This window comes from Cladophialophora psammophila (assembly GCF_000585535.1).
Source record: "Cladophialophora psammophila CBS 110553 chromosome Unknown aczJe-supercont1.14, whole genome shotgun sequence".
Taxonomy (NCBI): Eukaryota; Fungi; Ascomycota; class Eurotiomycetes; order Chaetothyriales; family Herpotrichiellaceae; genus Cladophialophora; species Cladophialophora psammophila.
The window spans coordinates 710,863-731,452 of record NW_006912935.1 but is presented as its reverse complement, the minus strand read 5'-3'; the positions used below and the strand labels follow the sequence as shown (position 1 = coordinate 731,452).

At 52.1% G+C, this 20,590-nt stretch overlaps 7 protein-coding genes across 7 annotated transcripts; 5 read left to right on the top strand and 2 right to left on the bottom strand.

Moving 5' to 3' along the window:
- Positions 1 to 6: 6 nt before the first annotated feature.
- A1O5_08818 (uncharacterized protein) lies at positions 7 to 700 on the top strand (the record flags this gene model as incomplete). The annotated part of the gene is made up of 2 exons (XM_007749399.1): positions 7 to 303; positions 359 to 700. 2 exons carry the CDS (start codon positions 7 to 9, stop codon positions 698 to 700), a joined length of 639 nt encoding a protein of 212 aa, XP_007747589.1.
- Positions 701 to 8,217: 7,517 nt separating this feature from the next.
- Positions 8,218 to 10,732, top strand: A1O5_08817 (uncharacterized protein; the record flags this gene model as incomplete). Its single annotated transcript, XM_007749398.1, has 6 exons — positions 8,218 to 8,417; positions 8,471 to 9,550; positions 9,605 to 9,743; positions 9,792 to 9,868; positions 9,949 to 10,022; positions 10,074 to 10,732. 6 exons carry the CDS (start codon positions 8,218 to 8,220, stop codon positions 10,730 to 10,732), a joined length of 2,229 nt encoding a protein of 742 aa, XP_007747588.1.
- A 62-nt stretch (positions 10,733 to 10,794) lies between these two features.
- A1O5_08816 (uncharacterized protein) lies at positions 10,795 to 12,216 on the bottom strand (the record flags this gene model as incomplete). The annotated part of the gene is made up of 10 exons (XM_007749397.1): positions 10,795 to 10,930; positions 10,982 to 11,070; positions 11,128 to 11,296; positions 11,344 to 11,362; positions 11,410 to 11,569; positions 11,620 to 11,819; positions 11,875 to 11,942; positions 11,995 to 12,019; positions 12,094 to 12,125; positions 12,176 to 12,216. 10 exons carry the CDS (start codon positions 12,214 to 12,216, stop codon positions 10,795 to 10,797), a joined length of 939 nt encoding a protein of 312 aa, XP_007747587.1.
- Positions 12,217 to 12,825: 609 nt separating this feature from the next.
- A1O5_08815 (3-oxoacid CoA-transferase subunit A) lies at positions 12,826 to 14,693 on the top strand (the record flags this gene model as incomplete). The annotated part of the gene is made up of 3 exons (XM_007749396.1): positions 12,826 to 13,462; positions 13,522 to 13,726; positions 13,787 to 14,693. The coding sequence occupies 3 exons, from the start codon at positions 12,826 to 12,828 to the stop codon at positions 14,691 to 14,693; spliced, it is 1,749 nt and encodes a 582-aa protein (XP_007747586.1).
- Positions 14,694 to 15,160: 467 nt separating this feature from the next.
- Positions 15,161 to 16,021, bottom strand: A1O5_08814 (uncharacterized protein; the record flags this gene model as incomplete). Its single annotated transcript, XM_007749395.1, has 1 exon — positions 15,161 to 16,021. One exon carries the CDS (start codon positions 16,019 to 16,021, stop codon positions 15,161 to 15,163), a length of 861 nt encoding a protein of 286 aa, XP_007747585.1.
- Positions 16,022 to 17,113: 1,092 nt separating this feature from the next.
- A1O5_08813 (uncharacterized protein) lies at positions 17,114 to 18,981 on the top strand (the record flags this gene model as incomplete). Its single annotated transcript, XM_007749394.1, has 6 exons — positions 17,114 to 17,292; positions 17,365 to 17,690; positions 17,769 to 17,925; positions 17,989 to 18,653; positions 18,713 to 18,797; positions 18,864 to 18,981. 6 exons carry the CDS (start codon positions 17,114 to 17,116, stop codon positions 18,979 to 18,981), a joined length of 1,530 nt encoding a protein of 509 aa, XP_007747584.1.
- A 399-nt stretch (positions 18,982 to 19,380) lies between these two features.
- Positions 19,381 to 19,971, top strand: A1O5_08812 (uncharacterized protein; the record flags this gene model as incomplete). Its single annotated transcript, XM_007749393.1, has 1 exon — positions 19,381 to 19,971. One exon carries the CDS (start codon positions 19,381 to 19,383, stop codon positions 19,969 to 19,971), a length of 591 nt encoding a protein of 196 aa, XP_007747583.1.
- Between the last annotated feature and the right edge of the window lie 619 nt (positions 19,972 to 20,590).

The following is a 20,590-nucleotide window of genomic DNA, read 5'->3' as shown; positions in this document are numbered from 1 at the left end:
AACACCATGGCCGACTACCGCTCTGCGAATGGCTGGCCGCAGCAATCCACCAACTACTCGCCCATGGATACCTCATTTCAATGGGACTACGCTGGCGTCCAGTCTCCCAAGAATATGGTTAGCCACTACAACGACCTTTTGCAGCGAGCGGCGGACTTCTATGCCACGCTCGACAACTCCTTCGACAGCATGTCGTCGTCTGGCTCGGACAGCTCTTACCGATCAACACCCGAGCGACGAGTATCGCCGACGAGTAGTAACGTCGTCGCCCAAGTCAAGAGTTCCATTCCGGATAAGATTGAGGTAAGTTTGAGTACCGTCCATTACAGCGGGGTCGAGGCGGCTGACATATCCACAGAGGAGACGAGAACAAAACCGCTCTTCGCAGCGAGCATACCGCGAACGCAAAGAGCGCCATCAGAAGGAGCTCGAAGAGCAAATCACCCAATGGCAGCAAAAACACCAGTTGCTTTCCCGATCGTATTCGCAGCAGACTGAGGAAGTCACCCGACTGAAGGCCCAAATCGAGCAACTCAACCATGAAATTACTCAGCTCCAGTCTGGCTTGCCCACTCTATGTGGCTCGTTATGCCAGTCGCCCCAGGAATTCGATCTCGTGCCATTTTTCAACGCAGATGCGCTCAGCCCACAGAGCACTCCACGGCTATCGCATTCCATTCCAAGCAGGCGTGGCTCCTAAGAGTCTACCCACCACAGATGAATGACGTACGAGTGATTTTACGGGTCAGCATAGCGCAAGGCTGGGGCGACAAGGGGCGTTGGTACGAACAGGGAACGCGGAGTTCTGGCATTTGATTTTGCAAGGGATGATCAGATGTGCATCTGAGCGCGAGGCAAATTGTGCATTCTATTGTGTTTTGGTCCTGGAACCTGTATGCCGATGTTTGCATCAGTGGGAGAGCAGACATTCGGAAAATTGTCCTAAAAGGGGCTGGTTGAGATGTCTTCGTCAGTCAGAAAGGCACGTAATACTTAGGTTACGATGACAGGCACTGTTGGCTCGGGCAGGCTCCATCGAACGAGTTTTGATAGAACCCTTTTCTTCCCGAATCGGCTCGCGCCAAATGAAAAACAATCGAACGGGCAGAGATTTCGAGCGGGCAAAGCCCATTCCTCCCTGACGTGTCAAGTCATGCCTCTCACGGAAGCAATATCAACCGATTTCAAATTTAAACGATCCTGCATCATCCCAAGCCAACATCAACACGGAGGCCATGGCAATCTTTAGCATGCCCCTTCTGAGAACTCGGAGGCACCTTTCATGGGTTTCGGCTCAGGTCCGGGCTTCATTCCCGGGCCATGCCCTTCCAGGGAGTGGGTCCTTAGCAGGTCGCCTGGAAAAATGGGATCGACCCGTTGGTACGACGCGAAGCAATGAGCTCAGCAGGATCCTCTGAGTAAGAACGTCCGGGCTCTTACATAAGTTACATAACCATTGCCAGCTCGGTGCCAGCAAGGGCCCGCTTGGAGCTCTCCTGCCCTGGAGGTCTCTTGGCAACTTCCATTCTCGTACCCAGTAGAGGTCCACGTGGGAGGGTTGACGGAAGCACTGACGGTTGCTAATGGGCGGTGGCCTGTCTGGTCTGCGGAAACCGCTTTGGGCTGCACTGTGGGCGAGGAGCACAGGCGAATCACGACCTACCATACCCCGTTTCCCTTTCAAGCCACAGAGTAGTATCCCTGGAACTGGTGCTTCTCGTTCTCTGCTTCTGTCCGTGCAAGGGAATCATCCTGGGGAGCATTGGCATCTGAGCAACGCTCCAGACGTTCCTCGTCCCTCTTCTTACCCGCGGGAAAGTCCAAGGCCAAACTGGGTGTATTGGCTCATCCCAAGGAGGCAGAACATCTAACAAGCCATGACCCAATCACGGGCTTGCCGCGAACTACCCAAAGAGGCCAAGATCCGACAGAGGGTGGGAAGTCAGACAACCAAAGAATTGCTATACCTTCGACAATGTTTGGGCTGAGGAGCTCGTCGCATGGGAAAAAGGAAGACAGCCGTTAGGAAACTCGGATAGTCGGCTTGGCTGCTCGAGCAAAAAGTCCCCAAAACGCTTGGAGACTCGTGAGACACGAAATTGGGAAGACACTGAAACAACACGGCTGAATCATCGCATTTTGCCAATGACGTGGGCTGAGCCCTCTAGCGAGGCGTTCTGCTGCACGACAAAGACGACAAATCCAATGCCGAACAGCATCGAACAGGCAGCATTATGAAAGCGACCCCATGTCTTCGGCTTTTTAGGGTTGGGGAGTCCGTATTTCTACCGGAATGCCTATCAAAACGCTACAAGAAGGCACAGCGCCTTACCTAAGCCCTCGCTTCTTGGACAACTTTTACGCAAAACGATGCACCGTGGAACGTCCATCTGTGCCAGTCAAGGTGCTTGTCAATGGTCCTGCCGTCTGCAATACAGGGCATCATTCTCGAATGGGCCACAGTGATATCGCTTCTCGTGGATTGAATAGGCCGTCCAGAAGAGAGAGTACTCCCAAGGGATCTCTCAATAACCATGCGCTTTGAGCAGGTACTCTTCAAGCACGCAATTGGGAAGGCGCTCGTCCCACTTCCTCCCATCCTTTGTAACGGCCGGTGTGCCAGTGTACCTGTGGGAAAGTTGCGAGGGGAAAAGGGCCAAAGATGGTGTAGCAACCGAACCGCCATCTCGCATGTTGGCTATGGACCTTTTAGGAAGTCGTACTCCACAACGCTCCAAACTCTACCCTGCTCCATTACGGTCCCTTTGGGTCCCTCCTCCGGCGCACTTGGCAAGGGTCGTCGAGCGTTCGAGACTTTGCAGTCCCTGGTCATCGGTGGACAGCTATACCAATCGTAGGTAAGAAGCCGTCGGACTATACCTCTTTTCACAGGTGCACTAAATGTTTTTGACCGGGGCTGATCCAAGGAACATGCAGCCCTCTTTGACGCCCGGTTGAAAATCTCCAGGAAGCATTCTGCCTGGTCCTGCCAGCATCCCCTTGGCACTCAAGATTCATGCAGGCAACACCACCAATTGAGGACTCTCTTCTGACAGATCTCTATCTGCCTTGGCCTTTTGCCCATGGCTCGAGACGATAAGTGGTACCTCCGGTATAGCGCAAAGCAAAGGTGGCCTGACCAACGGCTTTCCATGTCCAATCACCCCCACTCATGAAAGAGCCTCGCCGGGCGGGTCTTGCGAATCGGGTTTCGCCTTTGCGGTGCCAGAATTTGGTGGTAATGTTGGTTTAATATCCACAAAGCTTCCGGCACCCGCGAACTAAGTACTTGGTAGGCCTCTCAAACCACGACGCTTAAGGATAGGAACCACCCATCTCTTGACGGAAAAGATTGTCGATCCATACCATCGAATCGCTTGCTGTATTCGATCCCGGCAAGCAAAAGCAATGCAGCATGATGTCTATCTGAATCAGCCCATTCCCCAAGGGTCCCATCAAGCGCCCAAGAATATCGGATTCCTTCCGCCATCGCCGGCACTATTAAGTTTCCAGAATACTGCTAAAAACGATCGAGATCTTCCTCTGCTGCAACATGCCCTACGGATTTTCAGAGACCCTGCATCCAACAGTTCGCAAGTAGCAGGCGTAGCTACCCATGGACTGCCGGCACTTCTCAAGGAGTCCACGATTGTAACGTGTCTTGCGTGTGACACAGCTCCAACAAGCGGTGTCGCTCGCCGATCGTTACATTTCGTTCGGGCTGAAATGTTGCCCAGCCCCCTTGTTCTAGTTGGGGGGATGTGTCTTGGACGAAGATATTCTCACTTCATCCCTCCCATCAGCAATTCCATCTAGCTGCCCCGTGACCAAATACGAATCTGTCTCGTAACGAGTCCAGGAACAGAATTATTGACTGACCGTTCAGCCAGGACCCAACTCGTCGCTTCCGGCAAATCACCGGGCTTCGAGATAACTTTGCATTGCATGAAGCTTTCAAATTCTTCATTGTCCACATCATCAACTGTCGCATGCTCGCGTCATTGAAAGTGTCCACGCAAAGACTGAATCAATGCATCTTGTAAAGGGTCGAATAGTTGGCATTGGCGCCAAATTCATTGTGATTGAGTGTACTGGGCGACGGGAATTTCTTTCGATATCCCCCATCTCGGAATGCAAGGTGAGGACAGCGTTGACGCAGTAGCGACCTTGAGAATGATTCGAATGATGCCGATATCCATGAAACAAAGAGGTACTCTTCTGCGATTCACCAACTTGCAAATTCGTATCAGAGTGTTGCGATACTGCCTCAGACTGCGGCAATACTCTGACTGAGCCATCGAACCACCACAAGAAAATGCTAACAAGTGGTAGCTTTGTTTCTAGCAGATATATCTCCCGTTCTTTGCAGGAACCCCCCAGCAAGAATTCCAGTCGTCGACCCTGCCTGCCGAGTAGAGGCTGACCTCGCCGGAGTTCACACGTTGCAGGAAGATACAAGAGTACCAGAGGGATCTAAAACGGCGTGGTGGGTTTGCAGTCTCCGGTAGCGGCTGGATGATAGCGCCTGCCCTTGAAGGCCTGCGCTCCACTCCCGAACAGAACTTCCTTGCTCGCTATCTACGTACCTACCAGAGCTCTTGTGTCGCATGAACATGAAACCGTGCCATAATGCGATGAATCGAAACGTGCGGCCGGGCAACACAGTCTCCAGCTATGCACTAGATACGGTTCTTCCTGTCTTCTCGACAGATCTTACACTGCGAGAGTATCATGGGGCGCAAAATCCGATATTCAATCCAATTGCACTGGGGGGCCGACATTTTGCGGATCCCGGAGCAGTGATGCGACCATGTCCATCTACACGTTGAAGTTGCTAGGTACCGGTATCGATTCAATTCAAAGATTGCACATCACTAGGAAGACTAACGTGTAAGTCCTGTCATTGCCAGACGCGTAATCCTCTAGAGTTGCATTCATGACTTCTTCCATCTCTTGAGCATCATGATGGTTATGGAATACCTGCAGCACGCTAGAGAAATGGATATTTTTCCAGAGGTCACGAGAGGGGAATCCTACGTTTGTCGCGCACAGTATTTCGATCTGAGAAGGACCACATGGAACTTGCGGAGGGACGACAACGATTCACCTGTGTGCCAACTCTGATGGCACCAATACCAATCAAAATGAATGATACTTTCTACAACAAGGGCTTGACTCGATTCCAGAACCACATAACTGAACAGGGCCTTTTCTCGCTTAGTCACGAATTATTCTCCCTGTCCTCAGGGATTCCCCGGTCATCGAGGCATTATTGCTTCAAGAGGTTAATGCTGCTTGCTAGTTACTGCCCCGAAATGGCAAAAGGCAAGGATTTCCGGGATGCAGAAGCGATTCGTCGAACGAGGGTCGTTTCCGTTCGCATATCTATATGATTGGCTTATTTCCATGCATTTGGCATTATTCAATATTAGTCACCAAGATGCACGGAAGTTGACAACGGGTAGTTCTTGAGCTCGATATGTGGCGCTTGGGAAACCCCTTCAACACAGCGGGGTAGACGAAGGCTCGTAGCTCGCGAGTTGTTTCATCCTCATTGGTGTCTTCTAGGAGGCGACGGCAGCTTCCTTTCGTTCTCTCAAATGTTCTTCCAGCTAGCAGATCCTCGTAGCCCTCAGCTGAGGAGGTGGTCTGAGTAACCTGATTGAGTTTCTCTCGTCTGATATCTAGATGTTGTATCAGGTTTCAACTTTGACGATGAAGCGCTAAAGAGTGGTCGGCCTAGGCACATGCTGAGCTTGAAAGGCTCTCCATCTTGAAACCTGGTAATTTTCATTCGTGAGCCTCGCTTTACCTAAATATCGCCTAGTGGCTTTTCTTTGTACCAGAGACACCAAGCACCCATATCTGTTTTGACGAACGCTGCTCCCAGAGCACCACCAGGAGACAATCCGCCGTTTACGTAAGGAAGAGGCACTATTCAAGTGCACCGTACAGGAAAATCGCCGAGGCCGTGCTCCGGCCGTCCCCGACTTTCGATATGATACCAACTTACGCAGGAATATGAATGAAGAAGGTCGTCAATTCCTTTGATAACCGGTATGGTATGGGAATCACGAACGAGAGAGAAATTCATATTTGGAATTCTGGATTCTCCTCAGTCCAAGTACGCTCCCTATTTGTTTCTGTCGGCAGTTGATGAGCATCGACTGGGCAGCATTCGATATACGCACGTAAGTCGGCGGATTCTCAGATTCATATTCCAGAGACTTGAACATCCCCCGACAGCTCGCAACATTACCAAAGAGGCGCCTTGAATCTCCCGGATCTCGATCAGCGCCAGCCTCCTGAAACAATCTCTAGTTTACCGTGGAACGAGGGAGAGAACGCCGGCGCTGGCTCTGAATGTGGGGGAACCTTCCCTTCCTGGTTCCTCCGCGGCTCTTAGACTCTTGTCGGATTTACATCGCCGATGCTTGCGTGGACCGTGGACATGCAAGTTCCCGGTACCCAGTACTTAATTCAGATCGCGGAGCCCTCCGTCCCTGAGGTCATCGTACAGCCTCTGCCGACCGGGTACCATCATCCGCAGGCACTACAGAGAGGCTTGTTCTGCAGTAGCGGTGAGCCGGGAAAAAGAATGGGCACTGGGCGGGCACACTTGCGGACTCAGATGCCATGTGACTTGCTAGATGGTGCTCTCGGCGTTAATAATGTGTCGGCTCCAGACCCCGAGAAGACCTTGCTCTCGCTCTTTGGAATAGCATCTGCTGACGTACTCACTTTGATCCTGCATCCATGCCTTGAGAGATGTCCTGTACGGGCCTCTGGAGATGCACCGAGCGCGTGTTTGGGGATAGAAGCCCTCTCAGGACGCTTCGGCGATGGCAGAGCCCGAGATGCATGAGCTCTCCCAATCAATTGGGCAACGTGCGGGCCAGGTGCACAAAGTACACCAGCGCTGTCTCTGGGACTGGGGGATGGCTTTCACTCCAGTCTGGATTCTTCCTCGGCCGCAGCCTCGTCACTTGCCTTGGATTTTTGACGCAAGCTGGCTCCACTTGTCCCTTCGACCCTAGTCGCCACATCGCAAGTGACTGCTTGTACATATACAAGTCTCAAGCTATACATATATGTCAGGTACTATACTCTCAACGACAGAGTGTAGCGAACATCGAGGCAATAAAGCCCTGTCATCACCGAAATTTGTGATATGCAGTTCTGCAGATTGCCAATTGATATGCTGGGCACGACCTCACCACTCTCTGTGTCGCGGGTTAGTAGCTACTCCTTCCTACACAATCGCCAGTCTTGTCATTGAAGTATTGGGGTTCCTCACCTCTCGCCAATTCTGTCTGCAAAGTATTCCAGCTGTCTTAAGCTGTTCATATATCGTCAGCAGGTATCCCAGGCTTCTTCATTTCTATATTTGTAGCCATTTTTCCCACGTTCATAGAAGATAGACGGGTCCCGGAGTATTTGAGCAAGGATAGTGTATTTCTCATCAGAAACAGTTCAATTCGACAACATTTTCAGTGGAGTAAAGTCGCCTCCTCGTGGAGACTCGGATATTTGTCTTCTGATTCATCCTACGCCCTCCAATTGAATCACGGGCCATTGAGACGTCGAGCTCTGCTGTAAGCAAAATATTGCCGAATGCGGACCCTCCGTTGACAAATGTGGCTTGATGTTTCCTCTCCCTCAACAGTAACTTCGATGCAAAATGCTCCTAACAAGCACCTGGTTTTGATGGAGGGGTGCGTGCGCGGGTCAACAGCGACTACCCTTCAAACGATCTTAGCTGCGGGAGCACCAGAGACGCCTGATTATTTAGCAAAGCCGGGTATGCAATGCCAGGCTCTCAGGGACCTCCTAAATGCACTCAGCCTTGTCTCGAGGAAGCCTACTAGGTACTTCACGTGCTTTCGCTTCTTCGGGAAGTTGCGGAGTCCAAGTTTGTGGGGGAGCTTAGTCATCGACCCAGCCTCAACGTCTTTCGCTCGAGCCGCACCAACAAAACCCACTGTCCTCTACATCACACACGAATCCGGTCGCATCATTTCTTGGTCCCATTTTCCTCCTAAAATCTTGGTAGAGCTAGCCGAGGCAACGCTGTGATACATTTTGTTGCGTTGGTGGGCGCATGGGCTGGACTACGGGTCAGATTACGCGTTTTGCCCGGAGGTTGCATGATTGATCGGATTTTCAGCTGGACTTTTCACACAAGCGCAAATCTCGAATGATGTCCCACATCAAGGCATGAGTTCTAGTTCGTCGGCAAACCAAGATGTCACGTCAGGTTCGGCACAGGCAAAGCAGGCTGCATGTCTCGAATGTCGTCGGAGCAAGGTGAAATGTACACGTGACGCGAACGCCCCAGTGTGTCGGAAATGCCAACAGGCCGGCCTGCAATGCGTGACACCAGAGTACCATGTTGGGAGATACAAAGGCATCAAAAAGTGAGTTTGTCGAGCTTCGCACAGTTTGCCGAAGGCTAAATCCGAACTATCAGCAAGAGGACCGGGTTGGAAAAGGCAATTTATCAGGTCGAACAGGCGCTGAAGCGGAATAAAGATGGCTCAACTGGACTGCGCTCCGAGATTGAAGCCGACCTTCGCCAGCTGATCGGAGCTCCCCAGACAAGCCCTATTCTCCAGCGGAAAGCCAGCTCAACTACCCCGACAACAGCCCTTCCACAGTCTTTTCCTCAGTCGCGAACAAGCCTGATTCCTGGCGACAACAACGGCGCCACGGAAGATAGCAATGACATGTCTGGCGTGGAGCATGGCGAGAAGCCTGACGAACTTGCACTCAACAATGCTGACAACCCCCTACAACTGCTTGCTATGGCTTCTGTGCTTCCCGGCCAATCTCCCTCGACCGCAATGTCCACGTCGCCAGCTGGTGTTGCATCACATCCAGGAACGAACGACGCAAACCCTGGCGATTTTGAGTTACAGCAATTTTTTGGATCGTTGATGCCTCGATTGGATAATTCTCCGGACCTCGACCCCATTGACTTGGGCCTCGTGACGCAGGAGGAAGCAGATTCACTGTTTGCGTATTTCTACGAACGACTGTCTCATACAAGATGGGGCCTCGATCCCAACCTACATACAGCCTCGTTTGTGCGCTCGAGGTCTGCTTTTCTGTTTACCTCCATTCTCGCCGCATCTGCCCTATTCCTCCCGAAAGCGGAGGCTCTGTCGAAGCGGCTCTCCAATCACCAAAACCACCTGGCCCGAACGGTGATCTTCAACAGACACAGATCAGTGGAGATCGTATTGGCTTTCATGGTCAATATTCCTTGGATGACGCCTGCGAAACACTGGGCAGATGATGAGACTTGCGCTTATCTCTCGATGGCGCTGAGCCTGGCATTGGACCTCTCATTGAACAAGATCGTGGTCCCTTCTCCCACGATTCGTCCCGCGGGCTTCCTGAATCGAGTCGCCAAAGCCGATTGTATTGATTCCGCAAAGGCTCTGCAATTGGATGGGTTTCCACAAGTTGATCCGTCTTCGGCCTTGGGTCGCCGTTTACTACGAACTCGCGAGCGAGTATGGTTGGCATTATTCGTTCTTGATCGAGGGTAAGTGTATCATATCAACTCCACGCAGTGCTACGAGCTGACGGATGCCTGCAGCATCTGCCTCGCAAGAGGAAGGCCATACGCAGTTCCAATCGGACCACTGGTAGATAGTTGTGATACGTGGCATATCTCTGACATTGCCGACCGATGGGACGGCAGTGTCATCTCAGCGGCCGTGCTGAGGAGAGACCTGGTATGCCACTATTCCAACCATGTTCTAATTTCTGCTGACTCTGGTCAGGTCGGCCTCATCACGGGTGTACGTGAATTTTGCGATGGAAGCCAAGGTGTCAATGGTGGCCCGACGGCCGTGAGATTGTAAGTCTACCCCGTCCGAGGGCGGTGTTGGAAGTTATGGACCCGTCATGAAGTTATTGCTTGGACTGATGACTTGGTAGCCTGAAAGACAAGATCGACCGATTCTTCGAACAGTGGTATGCGGTCTGGTCACGCCAGATCACCCAGGGCGATGGTAAGAATCAAACATACTTCTAATTTATCACGTCCTAATTATTTTACACAGGTCAGTTGCCTCCGTACGTCGAGATCTTGGTTTCTCACACGAAGCTTTCTACATACTGTAACGTCGTTAACCATCCAACGGCATCAAATGACGTGAAACAATTCTTTCGGGCTGCGGGGTTGGCATCGGCGATGAATGTTATGCGTGCAGCAGTCCAAGGGGAGAATCGACTCAAATCGATGCCCAATAATACCGTCATCATGGTCTCTTTCGCGGCCACTTTTGCACTGGCTCTTGGGACCACAAGTCTGGGCAATCGCGCCATGGTAGCCCCCAATGCGAAGGCGCTGATCGAAGAGACAACCCAAGTATTGGAGAGAATTGGGAGCTCCCCCAGACACCGCAGGGGCTTATCGGTCCTTTTCGCGAGGCATATACGTCGAATCATGCAGAGTTCCGTTCTCAGTCCTCCCGAAGAGAACCACGGCTTGGGTCCAGGGCCTTCGGAGCAACCTCACCAGCAAGACCGAAACGCCGAGTATGATCCGTCCCAAACAGCTCCAATGCCCGCGCCAAATATTCCTCTAGAACCGTATGTCTTTGACATGACCGACGACCAGATCCTCGAAGCTATCAACAACGCAAGTACCTCGCAGGACTTGTTCCAACTTGATGAGACAATGTTCTTCGACTGGTTAGACTGGCCAAATGTTACCTGAGCGCCCTTGGTTGCGTCGCTTTCGTGCAATTCGGAGCCCGTTTTTCAGATACGACATCAGATCTACTGAGGAGCTGCAGGAGTGGGCACTATAGCGGGCACTGGTTCGGGCACTGGTTCGGGCGACTTCATATCTCTTGAAAGATTCACCAGTTTCTGCAGCTGCTCGATGAAGATGAAAGTGAGGACCGTATTCGGCCTACCGATTGTTAGATACTGGCCAGGACAGGGGTTTTGTCGATGACCTTACGCCAGTCTCAGCCAAGCAGGAGTCCAGCCCCTCATAAGAAATCCTGGTCCCTCGTTGCGCAGAGATTCCACAATGAGCTTCCTTACACTCTATTCATAATTCATTAGCTCCGCCAAGCCTCAGAGAGTATGCCTTACCGGTTTCACCCCGTCGATGGCAACTGCATTCTGAACCCGGCTCTTCAAAACATCGGCAGGTGCGCAAGCAGTTGTCGCGACCGTGCCCGCGAGCAGCGAGGCCAGGAAATGCGTGAAAATCCCATCTCCAAGGCCTAAAGAAGGGTTCGAAAGGAGCTGCCGCTTGGCTGCGGAATACCTGCACGAGTATGAGTATCAAGAATACTGCGGAAGTGAGTAGCATACGTTGCTATTTGAGAAACATCTGGACCTGATTAGCAACCAATTAGACAAGGCATATCTGAGACTTACTCATTATCACACTGCGGACGATATTAGGGCCTAGACCTCTGCTAAAAGTCCGAACACCTTCTTCACGACCGATTCTGATAACGGCGTCAAAGGCGTGGTTATACCCAAATCGCTGACTTGGCGACCTTGCCCCGTCGGCACACATTCTCACCAGAGCAACCTATACCACAAATCAGTGACCTCTTAAACTGCGTTGCACTTAATGCAGACCTCTGTGGGATTTCCTATGAGTCCGGCCAGGCCGCCCGCAGCTCCCGCGCAGCCGATCTCCCACGAGCTGGGTAACCGTCTTTGACCGGTTCGTTCTCTAGCTATACCCGCAAAATAATTATAAAGACCGAACCTCGCAGTCGAATACGTGGATTGGCGAAGCATCGAAGCTGAGATTCCCCACCATAGCGACCGAATGCCTGCCATTTGCATGAGCTTGCTTGTGACGGAAAAGGTATCCATGCAATTGCTTACCATCTCTGCTTGCGAATTGCATCATCGTCCGCAGCATGTTTTGCCTTGTGGACATAACTTGCATCCTGCTATGGTTGTTGTCAATGCTTCCTGTTCCTTCAAATGGGGTACTGGACCTACTATTTTGTCTGATCCAACGGATGAGCTGAAAGGTTACGTCAGACACATTGTGCTACGTTGTGCTCTCCCACGAAAAGAAACGGGACTGGATTTGCATACTGAAACATGCTGCCATTGCTGCAGCAGCGCCTCTACGTCCAGTCAGCATCCGGCTTTGGCCGAAACGAGCCCCGACACTCACCCGAGCCAGAACGGCTGCCCTTGCTTCTTCGGTTTGGCCATAATCTGTTGCTCTGCCCACAAGAAACGACGACGGGACTGGTCGGTACGTCACTACTAGAAATGATGATTGAGCTTGGGAATCTCTTGCGGACGGACAGCCTGCCGCTCGATGCCGATGTTAAAAGAGTCTGACCATTCTCTTGAGGGCGAAGGTAGAATCGCGAATTTCTGCAGCAATATACACGCAAGACCTCGAGAGGCCAACCTCATTGCGCACCTTTGTATATTCCCGCATTCTTTCTCCTTGGGAAGTCCCACTTTGCGCGTTGTTCGTCCACAGAAGCGCGAACGACATCGTCGGCAATTTCCTCCGTCCATCACATGGGTCTGGCTTCGCTCGCACAGTTCGGCATCAAAAATACCACCGAGCTCACACTCTGATCACGTGGACTGCCTCACACGCAGATCTGACATATCGAACGATTCGCCGCCGACTACTCCCGTGTCTTGAGCCGATGTCGCTGAATTCCTCCTAGTGCTCCCATCCATAATCTCGAATAATTATTTTTCCATTCCTTGGGGCCTTACATTGATCAGGAGGATATATTGTTGTCGAAATCCCATCCACGTCGGACACAGAAAGTGACAAAAGGAAGGCCAACAACCAAGATGGCAGCAACGGCGAGGCGCACTCTGCTTTTTTGTGTCGACGACGTCAGAGCCGCTAGCTTCTTCAAGACTCCAACTAACGGCATTAAATTGCTTTCCGGCAAACACCTAGCCTTCCGCCAATTAAGATTCAGATCATGGACTGTTTCAAGCCGGCAGGATATTCGATACTTTACGTCCTCTCGGACAAGATGGCGTGAAGCAGCGCCATCGCCACTAGACGGCGGCGACAAACAGCCGGTTATCGATCGGACGAGGTCGAAGCTATTCAAGGATGCCGACGAGGCTGTTGCGGACATCAGATCAGGCTCCACGATCCTCAGTGCTGGATTTGGACTCTGTGGAACGGCCGAAACCATCATAGCAGCTATGCATAGGCGCGGTGTCGAATCCCTCAACAATCTCACAGCGGTGTCGAATAATGCTGGTGCGGCAGGCGCCGGCGGGCTGTCACCGCTGACCCACTCAGGCCAGGTTACGCGATGTATTCTCTCTTACTTGGGGAATAACAAGAAGCTCGAGCAAAAGTATCTGAATGGCAATATCGCCATTGAGTTGTGTCCGCAGGGAACGCTAGCGGAGCGCCTTCGTGCCGGTGGAAGTGGTATTCCAGCATTTTACACGCCAACGGGTGTCCGTAAGTGGTACCTGGTTATAGACGCGGTTGCGAGGGAAAGGTCTGCTGACATCTTCCAGATACATTCATCCAAACTGGCGAAATCCCGACCAGATTAGGACCCGCTGATGCGGAGACGAAGAAAGCGAGCGTGCTGGAAGCGGGCAAGGCACGGGAGACAAGGATCTTCAATGGCAGAACGTATGTTATGGAAACCGCGCTGACCGGTGATGTTGCCATCATCCGAGCCTGGAAGGTCGATGAAGCTGGAAATTGTCAATTCAGGTATGGTCTTGGTGCACTCCACCATCAACTCTGAAAGACCGAAGTTAACATGTGTGAAAGATACACAACCAAAGGGTTCGGCCCCGCCATGGCCAAGGCCGCCCGCCTTACAATCGTCGAAGCCGAGAATATCGTGCCTATCGGCTCCCTGGACCCCAACGATGTCCATCTCCCCGGCATCTACGTGGACCGCATCGTGCCCGCCACCGTGGATAAGAAAGTCGAAATTAAAAAGACTCGCTCCGCCAGCGACGAGGAAGGTTACTCATCTGACTCTTCCATGTCCAGCAACAAGTCAGAAGCCCTTGCCCGGAGAGATCGTATCGCCCGCCGTGCCGCAAAGGAACTCAAGCATGGTATGTATGTTAATTTGGGCGTGGGGATGCCCACATTGGCACCTTCCTTCCTGCCGAGCGATGTCAAAGTGTGGATTCAATCCGAGAACGGTATTCTGGGAATGGGACCCTACCCGACCGAGGATGAAGTCGATCCGGATATCATCAACGCGGGCAAAGAAACCGTCACGCTCGTCCCGGGGGCGTCGACTTTTGACAGCTCCGAGAGCTTCGGCATGATCCGCGGCGGCCACGTCGACGTCTCCATCCTGGGAGCCCTTCAGGTCTCCGCGGCCGGCGACCTGGCCAACTACATGATCCCCGGTAAAGTGTTCAAAGGCATGGGCGGCGCCATGGACCTCGTCTCCAACCCCAACCAGACCAAGATCGTCGTCACCACCGACCACGTCGACAAGTACGGCAAATCAAAGATTGTTGAGTCCTGCTCCCTGCCCCTGACCGGCGCCCGCGTCGTCAGCACCATCATCACAGACCTCTGCGTCTTCCAGGTCGACCGCGTCAAAGGCACCTTGACTCTCACCGAGCTGGCGTCTGGTGTGTCGGTGGAAGACGTCAAGGCCAAGACGGGTGCCAAGTTCGCGGTCGCGGATGAGGTCAAGTCGATGGAATGATTTTTGTTTTGTTGTTTTTTTCGGTTCTCTTTCCTTTTGAGATTGGTTTATAACGTTGTACTTGTTTGGAGAGGAGGGAGAAAGGGGGGGGGGAATTAAAATGTACCTACATATGCATATACGAATTCTCTTTTTCTTTTTTAATTTTTGGATCTTTATTTGAGAAGAGGTCAAAAGAGAGGACTTCGTCTATATAATGAAATCGGGGTATCCATAATAGCCAAATCCGTGTCCGAATCCGTCTTCGTAGCTTCAGCCTTCGCATCTTTTGGCATCTCTTGACAGGGATTTTCATCCTCGTGATATTTTTCCCACTGCCTGTGTGAATGCTTGCCTGCTGCCTGCTGGTGAACTTTTTTTTTTTTTACGGCAAAACTCTTCACTCTGTAGTATAGAATAGAAGCTTGCGGTCTATATATATATATATATATATTCACTCGACGTTTGGAAAAGTGTAGTAGACGTTTTTACAGCTTTGCTTTGAGTGTGTCCGCGCTGCCACCCATGCCAGGCGCAAATGTCGTGCCTCTTCCTCCACTAAGCGCCCGGATAATCTCGTCGATGCAGTACAAGATCCACTGATTACCCTCATCCGTGGCCAGCCACTCGCCGCCCTCAATGTCCTTCTCGGCGGTGCCGTCCTGATATGCCTTGCGCAATCCGAAAACGTGGCTCACCACTTGAGGTCCCACGCCCGTCTGAGCGCGAAGACACGCGATGGCGGCGAGGGAAGTCAGGACTCTCCCGACCCTGAGGGGGGCGTCGGACGGCGGGTCTGAGAGCAGGTTTGAATAATGGCCCGAGAGAATATGCACGGGCAGGTTCGGATGGGATTGGGCAAGTTTGTCGAGCAATTTCTCCTCGAAGGGGTAATAGACAGAGTCCCAGAGTCGGCGGCCTCGAGCCATGCATTCGTCGATGTTTTGAGAGGTCAGTTGCCGTGACGGCGGAGGCGGGATCTTGTCAAAGACGTCCTTGGGCATGCCTTCGCGAAAAGCGCCGAGGCAGTTGATCGAACGTGGAATGCCGTTGAAAGAAATGCACTTTAGGCCAACTTCTCGCATGAGTCCAGCGGTGTCGGTTGGCGAGGGTGCCGATGGAAGTGTCTGTGTAAGGTGGTACAACTCCACCATTGACGAAGGCGAGTTCATCGTCATTGTTGCAGCAGTTGAGAAAGTAACCCAGGCCGGGATGCCCACGCCTCTATCTCTGGCGCTGGACGCTATCTGAGAAAAGGTCGAGCGTATCGACGGCGGGGCCTTGAGCTGCCCTGGAAGGGCATGGGCGGCATTGATGAGCTGTTTTAACGGCTCGGAGAGCTTCGACATGTTTTCTGACGGAGAAAGGGTTCTCTTGGTTCCAGCTTGAAGGCGCTGGGCTGAGGATTGTAAGTGTCAACTGGCACAGAAGAGGCAGATCCATCGTACGCCCGGTAAATAAGGGAAAGGAACAGAGATGCCTTACAGTTTGGTTGCCGTCGGCCGGTTTGCCGAGCTCCCCCTGCCTTGCCAGTGCCGTTATCACTCATATGACGGATCTGACGACACGCGATTGGTGGACTCTCGCATGCAAGGCTGGGGTCTAGGGCATGTAGAGGCAAACGCTGTCGGCGATATTGATGGCCCCCAAAGCCCCTGTGAGGAAACGATATGTGTTGAGACTGTTAATGAGAGGGCGGCTTTCTCACGCGAATGATGAACAGTCGATGTTTGAGGAGATTTATCGGCATAAAGAAGCGCCGAGCCGACACCCGGCGCTGAGAAAATGGCCGGAAGAGGAAGGAGCAAGCTTGGCATTGGACCTCGGCGAAAGGCTCCTTGTTGCTCCGGGCCATTTCCGCCTGCACATCGGCCATTCTTCTACCTCCTCCCTATCAACTCCCTCCGCGTGACGGATCCTGCTTGATTGTTGTCGCTGTCTATGGCCGTGTCGTCTCCCCTCTGATGCGGCCATTGACCGGCGTCCGCCCTCCCTCGCTTACACAACCACTTTCATTTTCATTGGTCCTGACCGATTGAGTGTAACCTTCCCCAGTGCATGTTCGCCGTTGGTGTCGTGCAACCGCTCGCCAGGGAGCCCAACAATACTGTTGCTGATCACTAATTTTGGTGGCAGAACGTATATCATTCAATCATAGGAGCGGGATGGTGTCCATCAATGAAAATCCAACCCACGGGGTAAGAATAAACAGCAGGGGGCCCCGGCATTTTATTCCTGATATAAAACCAGCACAGAACCCTTGAACTAGAATCTGGCCGTGTCATTTTCTCAGTCCTAGAACAGGAAATATCTATTACAAGCCCGTTGACTATAACTTGATTGTCCAGTAATCCAATTCAACGTCGTCGTGTTGCCTCTCTTCCCGCAACTCGACCCATTCTCCATCAAGGATCTGACCTGGTGCCCTAGCCTCCACTGATATGGCCGAGGAGAAGGTCATAAGAGACCCAGTGGTCGAGAAACCGGAAGATACTCAGAATGAGTTCGAGACATCTAGCCAAGTCCTTCCAGGCGAAAAAACAGGCTCCATATCGGCATTGGATGACGATGCCCATACCAATGCGTTGACTCGAAAGCTTCTTTGGAAGCTGGATACAAGGTATGCGTTACTTAAACGACCTGTTCCGATCTGAGGCGCTTTATGTTGTATTTAACATATCCTTGCGTGCAGAATCCTCCCTGTCCTCGCCTTACTCTTCCTCTGTTCTTTCCTCGACCGTACCAACGTCGGGAATGCAAAGATTCTTGGCCTCGAAAAGGACGCAGGTCTTAACAACAGTCAATATGCAAATGGCCTTGCCATCTTCTTCGCCTTTTATATCGCCGCTGAATTGCCCAGTAATCTGGTTCTGAAGAAATTCAGTCCGAGACTTTGGCTAGCGTTTCTCACCGCTGCATGGGGTATTATCGGAATGTGCTTGGGTTTCATCCAAAACTATGGTGGATTCTTGGCTGTCCGAGCATTTCTAGGCCTTGCAGAAGGAGGATTATTGCCAGGTATGCCCTCTCAGCCTTCCTAGATTCTCACGGAACGATGAGAAAGTGAGCGGGAAATGATTCTAATCTCAATTACAGGCATGGTGCTTTACCTCTCAGGAATGTATACTAGGGGCGAGCTGGCCCTCCGCATAGGATTGTTCTACACCAGCGCATCTCTTGCAGGAGCCTTTGGAGGTCTTTTAGCACGTGGTCTTTCAGCCATTGGGCCCACTGGCAGTGTCGTGGATGCTGGGTGAGTAGTCCTCTTCTCTCTTCTCTCTGCAGGCTATGTGATGCTTATACCACTCTTCAATAGCTGGCGATGGATCATGATTATCGAAGGTCTTCTGACGTTTGCTGCCGGAGTGGCTGCATATTTCCTACTCCCAAACAGCGTCTCAACAGCCTGGTTCCTCCAGTCTGAGGAGCGAGAGCTCGGTAAGAGGAGACTACGGAATGACACCTCCGCGCACTTGCCCGATGGTCAGCATTCTGAAGGGGTTGAAAAGTTCCGATGGTCAGAGGTCCAACGAGGAATCCTGAATGTTCAACTATGGCTGACCGCGACGGCCTATTTCTCAATTCTTTCTGGCCTGTACTCTTTCGGTCTATTCCTCCCAACCATCATCAAGGGCCTGGGATACACTGCCAACGAAGCTCAGCTGTGGTCTGTCATCCCTTATGCTGTTGCAGCTGTCGTCACTGTGATCGTGGCCGTCGCCTCGGATCGACTGAAGCTTCGAGGAGTTGCGATGCTCTTCGTGTTGCCTCTGGCTATCATTGGATATGCAGCAATAGCCAATGTCGACGAGCATGACAACCATACAAAATACGGTATGACATTTTTGATGGCCACAGGGTTATATGCCAGTGTCCCACCTGTCCTGGTGTGGAATTCGAACAACTCTGCTGGACACTACAAACGCGCCACAACAAGCGGTCTTCAGCTGGCCATAGCCAACGCGGGTGGATTCGTCAGTGGTGAGTGCTTTGTCTTGCAACAGCCAGACAAGCCATCGTGGTCGCTGACCTTTCAATAGCTTTCATTTATCCATCCACCCAAGCTCCCCAATACCACAAGTCGCACACCATCATTTTGGGATTGCTGGTCTATGCATGGTTTGCGTAAGTCTTCCGAGAGCCTCTCCTCATTTTGGTCAAACACGTTCCCTTTCTGACAATCGAACACAGGATATTGTGCAACGTCCTATATTGCGCCAAGATCAATCGCGACAAGGCCAACGGCAAGTACGACAAGTATATTGGGTACGGCGACGACCGGGATCCGGAGTTCAAGATGGTATTGTAATGGGCTAGAGATGATTTGATGTGCTAGGAGAAAAAGAGAGCTGGGTTCTCCGTACTATGTAGACAGATTTGATGTCCACGGTAGGGCTAGAAGACGCCTATGTATTTTCCCACTTGCGGGGTGCGAATGTGGCCTCCGGCCCCCAGACGCGGGGTATTTATCATTATTGCTCGGAATATTGCACAGAGCAGTCTTGCCCAGGTCAATGTTGGCTTTTGTACGACCATAGACAAGTAAAGGTCGGAAGTGAAAAGGCGATTTCCACTGCTTCAAGGACGCATTGGCGGCGGTGAGGTGACGGCAGCTCTTCCTCGCAACCTCAATCTCGCTCTCTTCAAGTTCATCCCGACCTCACCAATTCAAACCTGCAAGTCATTTCCACCATTTGTCTTCGCAGACATGTCAGCCTCCCGTCCTCTTAATCCTACGCAAATTCCAAACAATCTGCCTGGCCTCACCACTCACATCACCGGTCACGATGGCAACACTGGCAAGGCCATCGTACAGGACAGCAGACCCGGCAACTGGACTGTGTTTGACGACAAGCTCATGGCCTTCAATGTGATCTACACGACCTCGGAATTCCCAGCAGACCTCAACAACGACCACGATCTCAAAACCCACGACGAAGTCCTCTCCAACGGAAAACTCGGTCTTGTCAGCCCCAACGGCACAGTTTGTCGCGTAGTCGACTTTGCCCCCGGATACGAGTGTATCATGCATAGAACTCAGAGTCTAGACTACGGCATTGTCCTCGAGGGTACGATCGAGATGATCCTAGACAGCGGCGACAGGAAGTTGATGCAGAGAGGCGACGTGGCGGTGCAGAGGGCCACAATGCACGCGTGGAAGAACACGAGCGAGACTGAATGGGCGAGGATGATCTTTGTGTTGCAGGACTGCAAGAGCTTGGAGATTGGGGGCAAGGCAATGAAGGAGGACTTGGGTGAAGGAGTGGAGGGGTTGCCGCCGAGTGGGAACGACTCCTAGACCACAAATCCGACTGACTGGAGGGAACGAGGTGTCAGCAACGCTGTGCCTTGGATCAAGTGGTAGAAAGGAACGGCGCGACGGCGGCACTGGGCACGCATTGAGGCACGGTGACTGCGATGAAAGAGACACCATGAGGCACAAGACAAGAAGAGCTCAATCAGCAAGACGATGGAGACCAAAGGTCATGTACTGAGTACCCAGTAGTCTTTTTCCGATACCTGGCTCGCTGGATAGGGAGGGGATGAGGCAAAGGAAAAGAGCAGTTTGAGCACTGTCATTCACAAGGCCATTTCTCTTCTCCAGCGAGCCAGGTCCTAAACCCCCCCCCCCCCTTTTTCCACCCCTCCCCCTTGTTCCTACTCCACCCCAAGTACAACTTCCTCCCGCTGTTCTGCTCGTTGTTCGTGTTCGGGGGCCGCTTTCCCGGATTTGGGGGGGCGTTGTGGGCCTGATGTTGACGGTGGATGAAAACTGGGACAACGATAAGGGCTTTTTGGGGGCCTTTTACCCAACCAACCCTGGCACCGACCAACACCGCCAACTGGTTTGTTCCAGCTGCGGCCCTCTGCGACACCAGACTCTTCCCACTGTTTCTGTGTATATACTAGTAATTTTG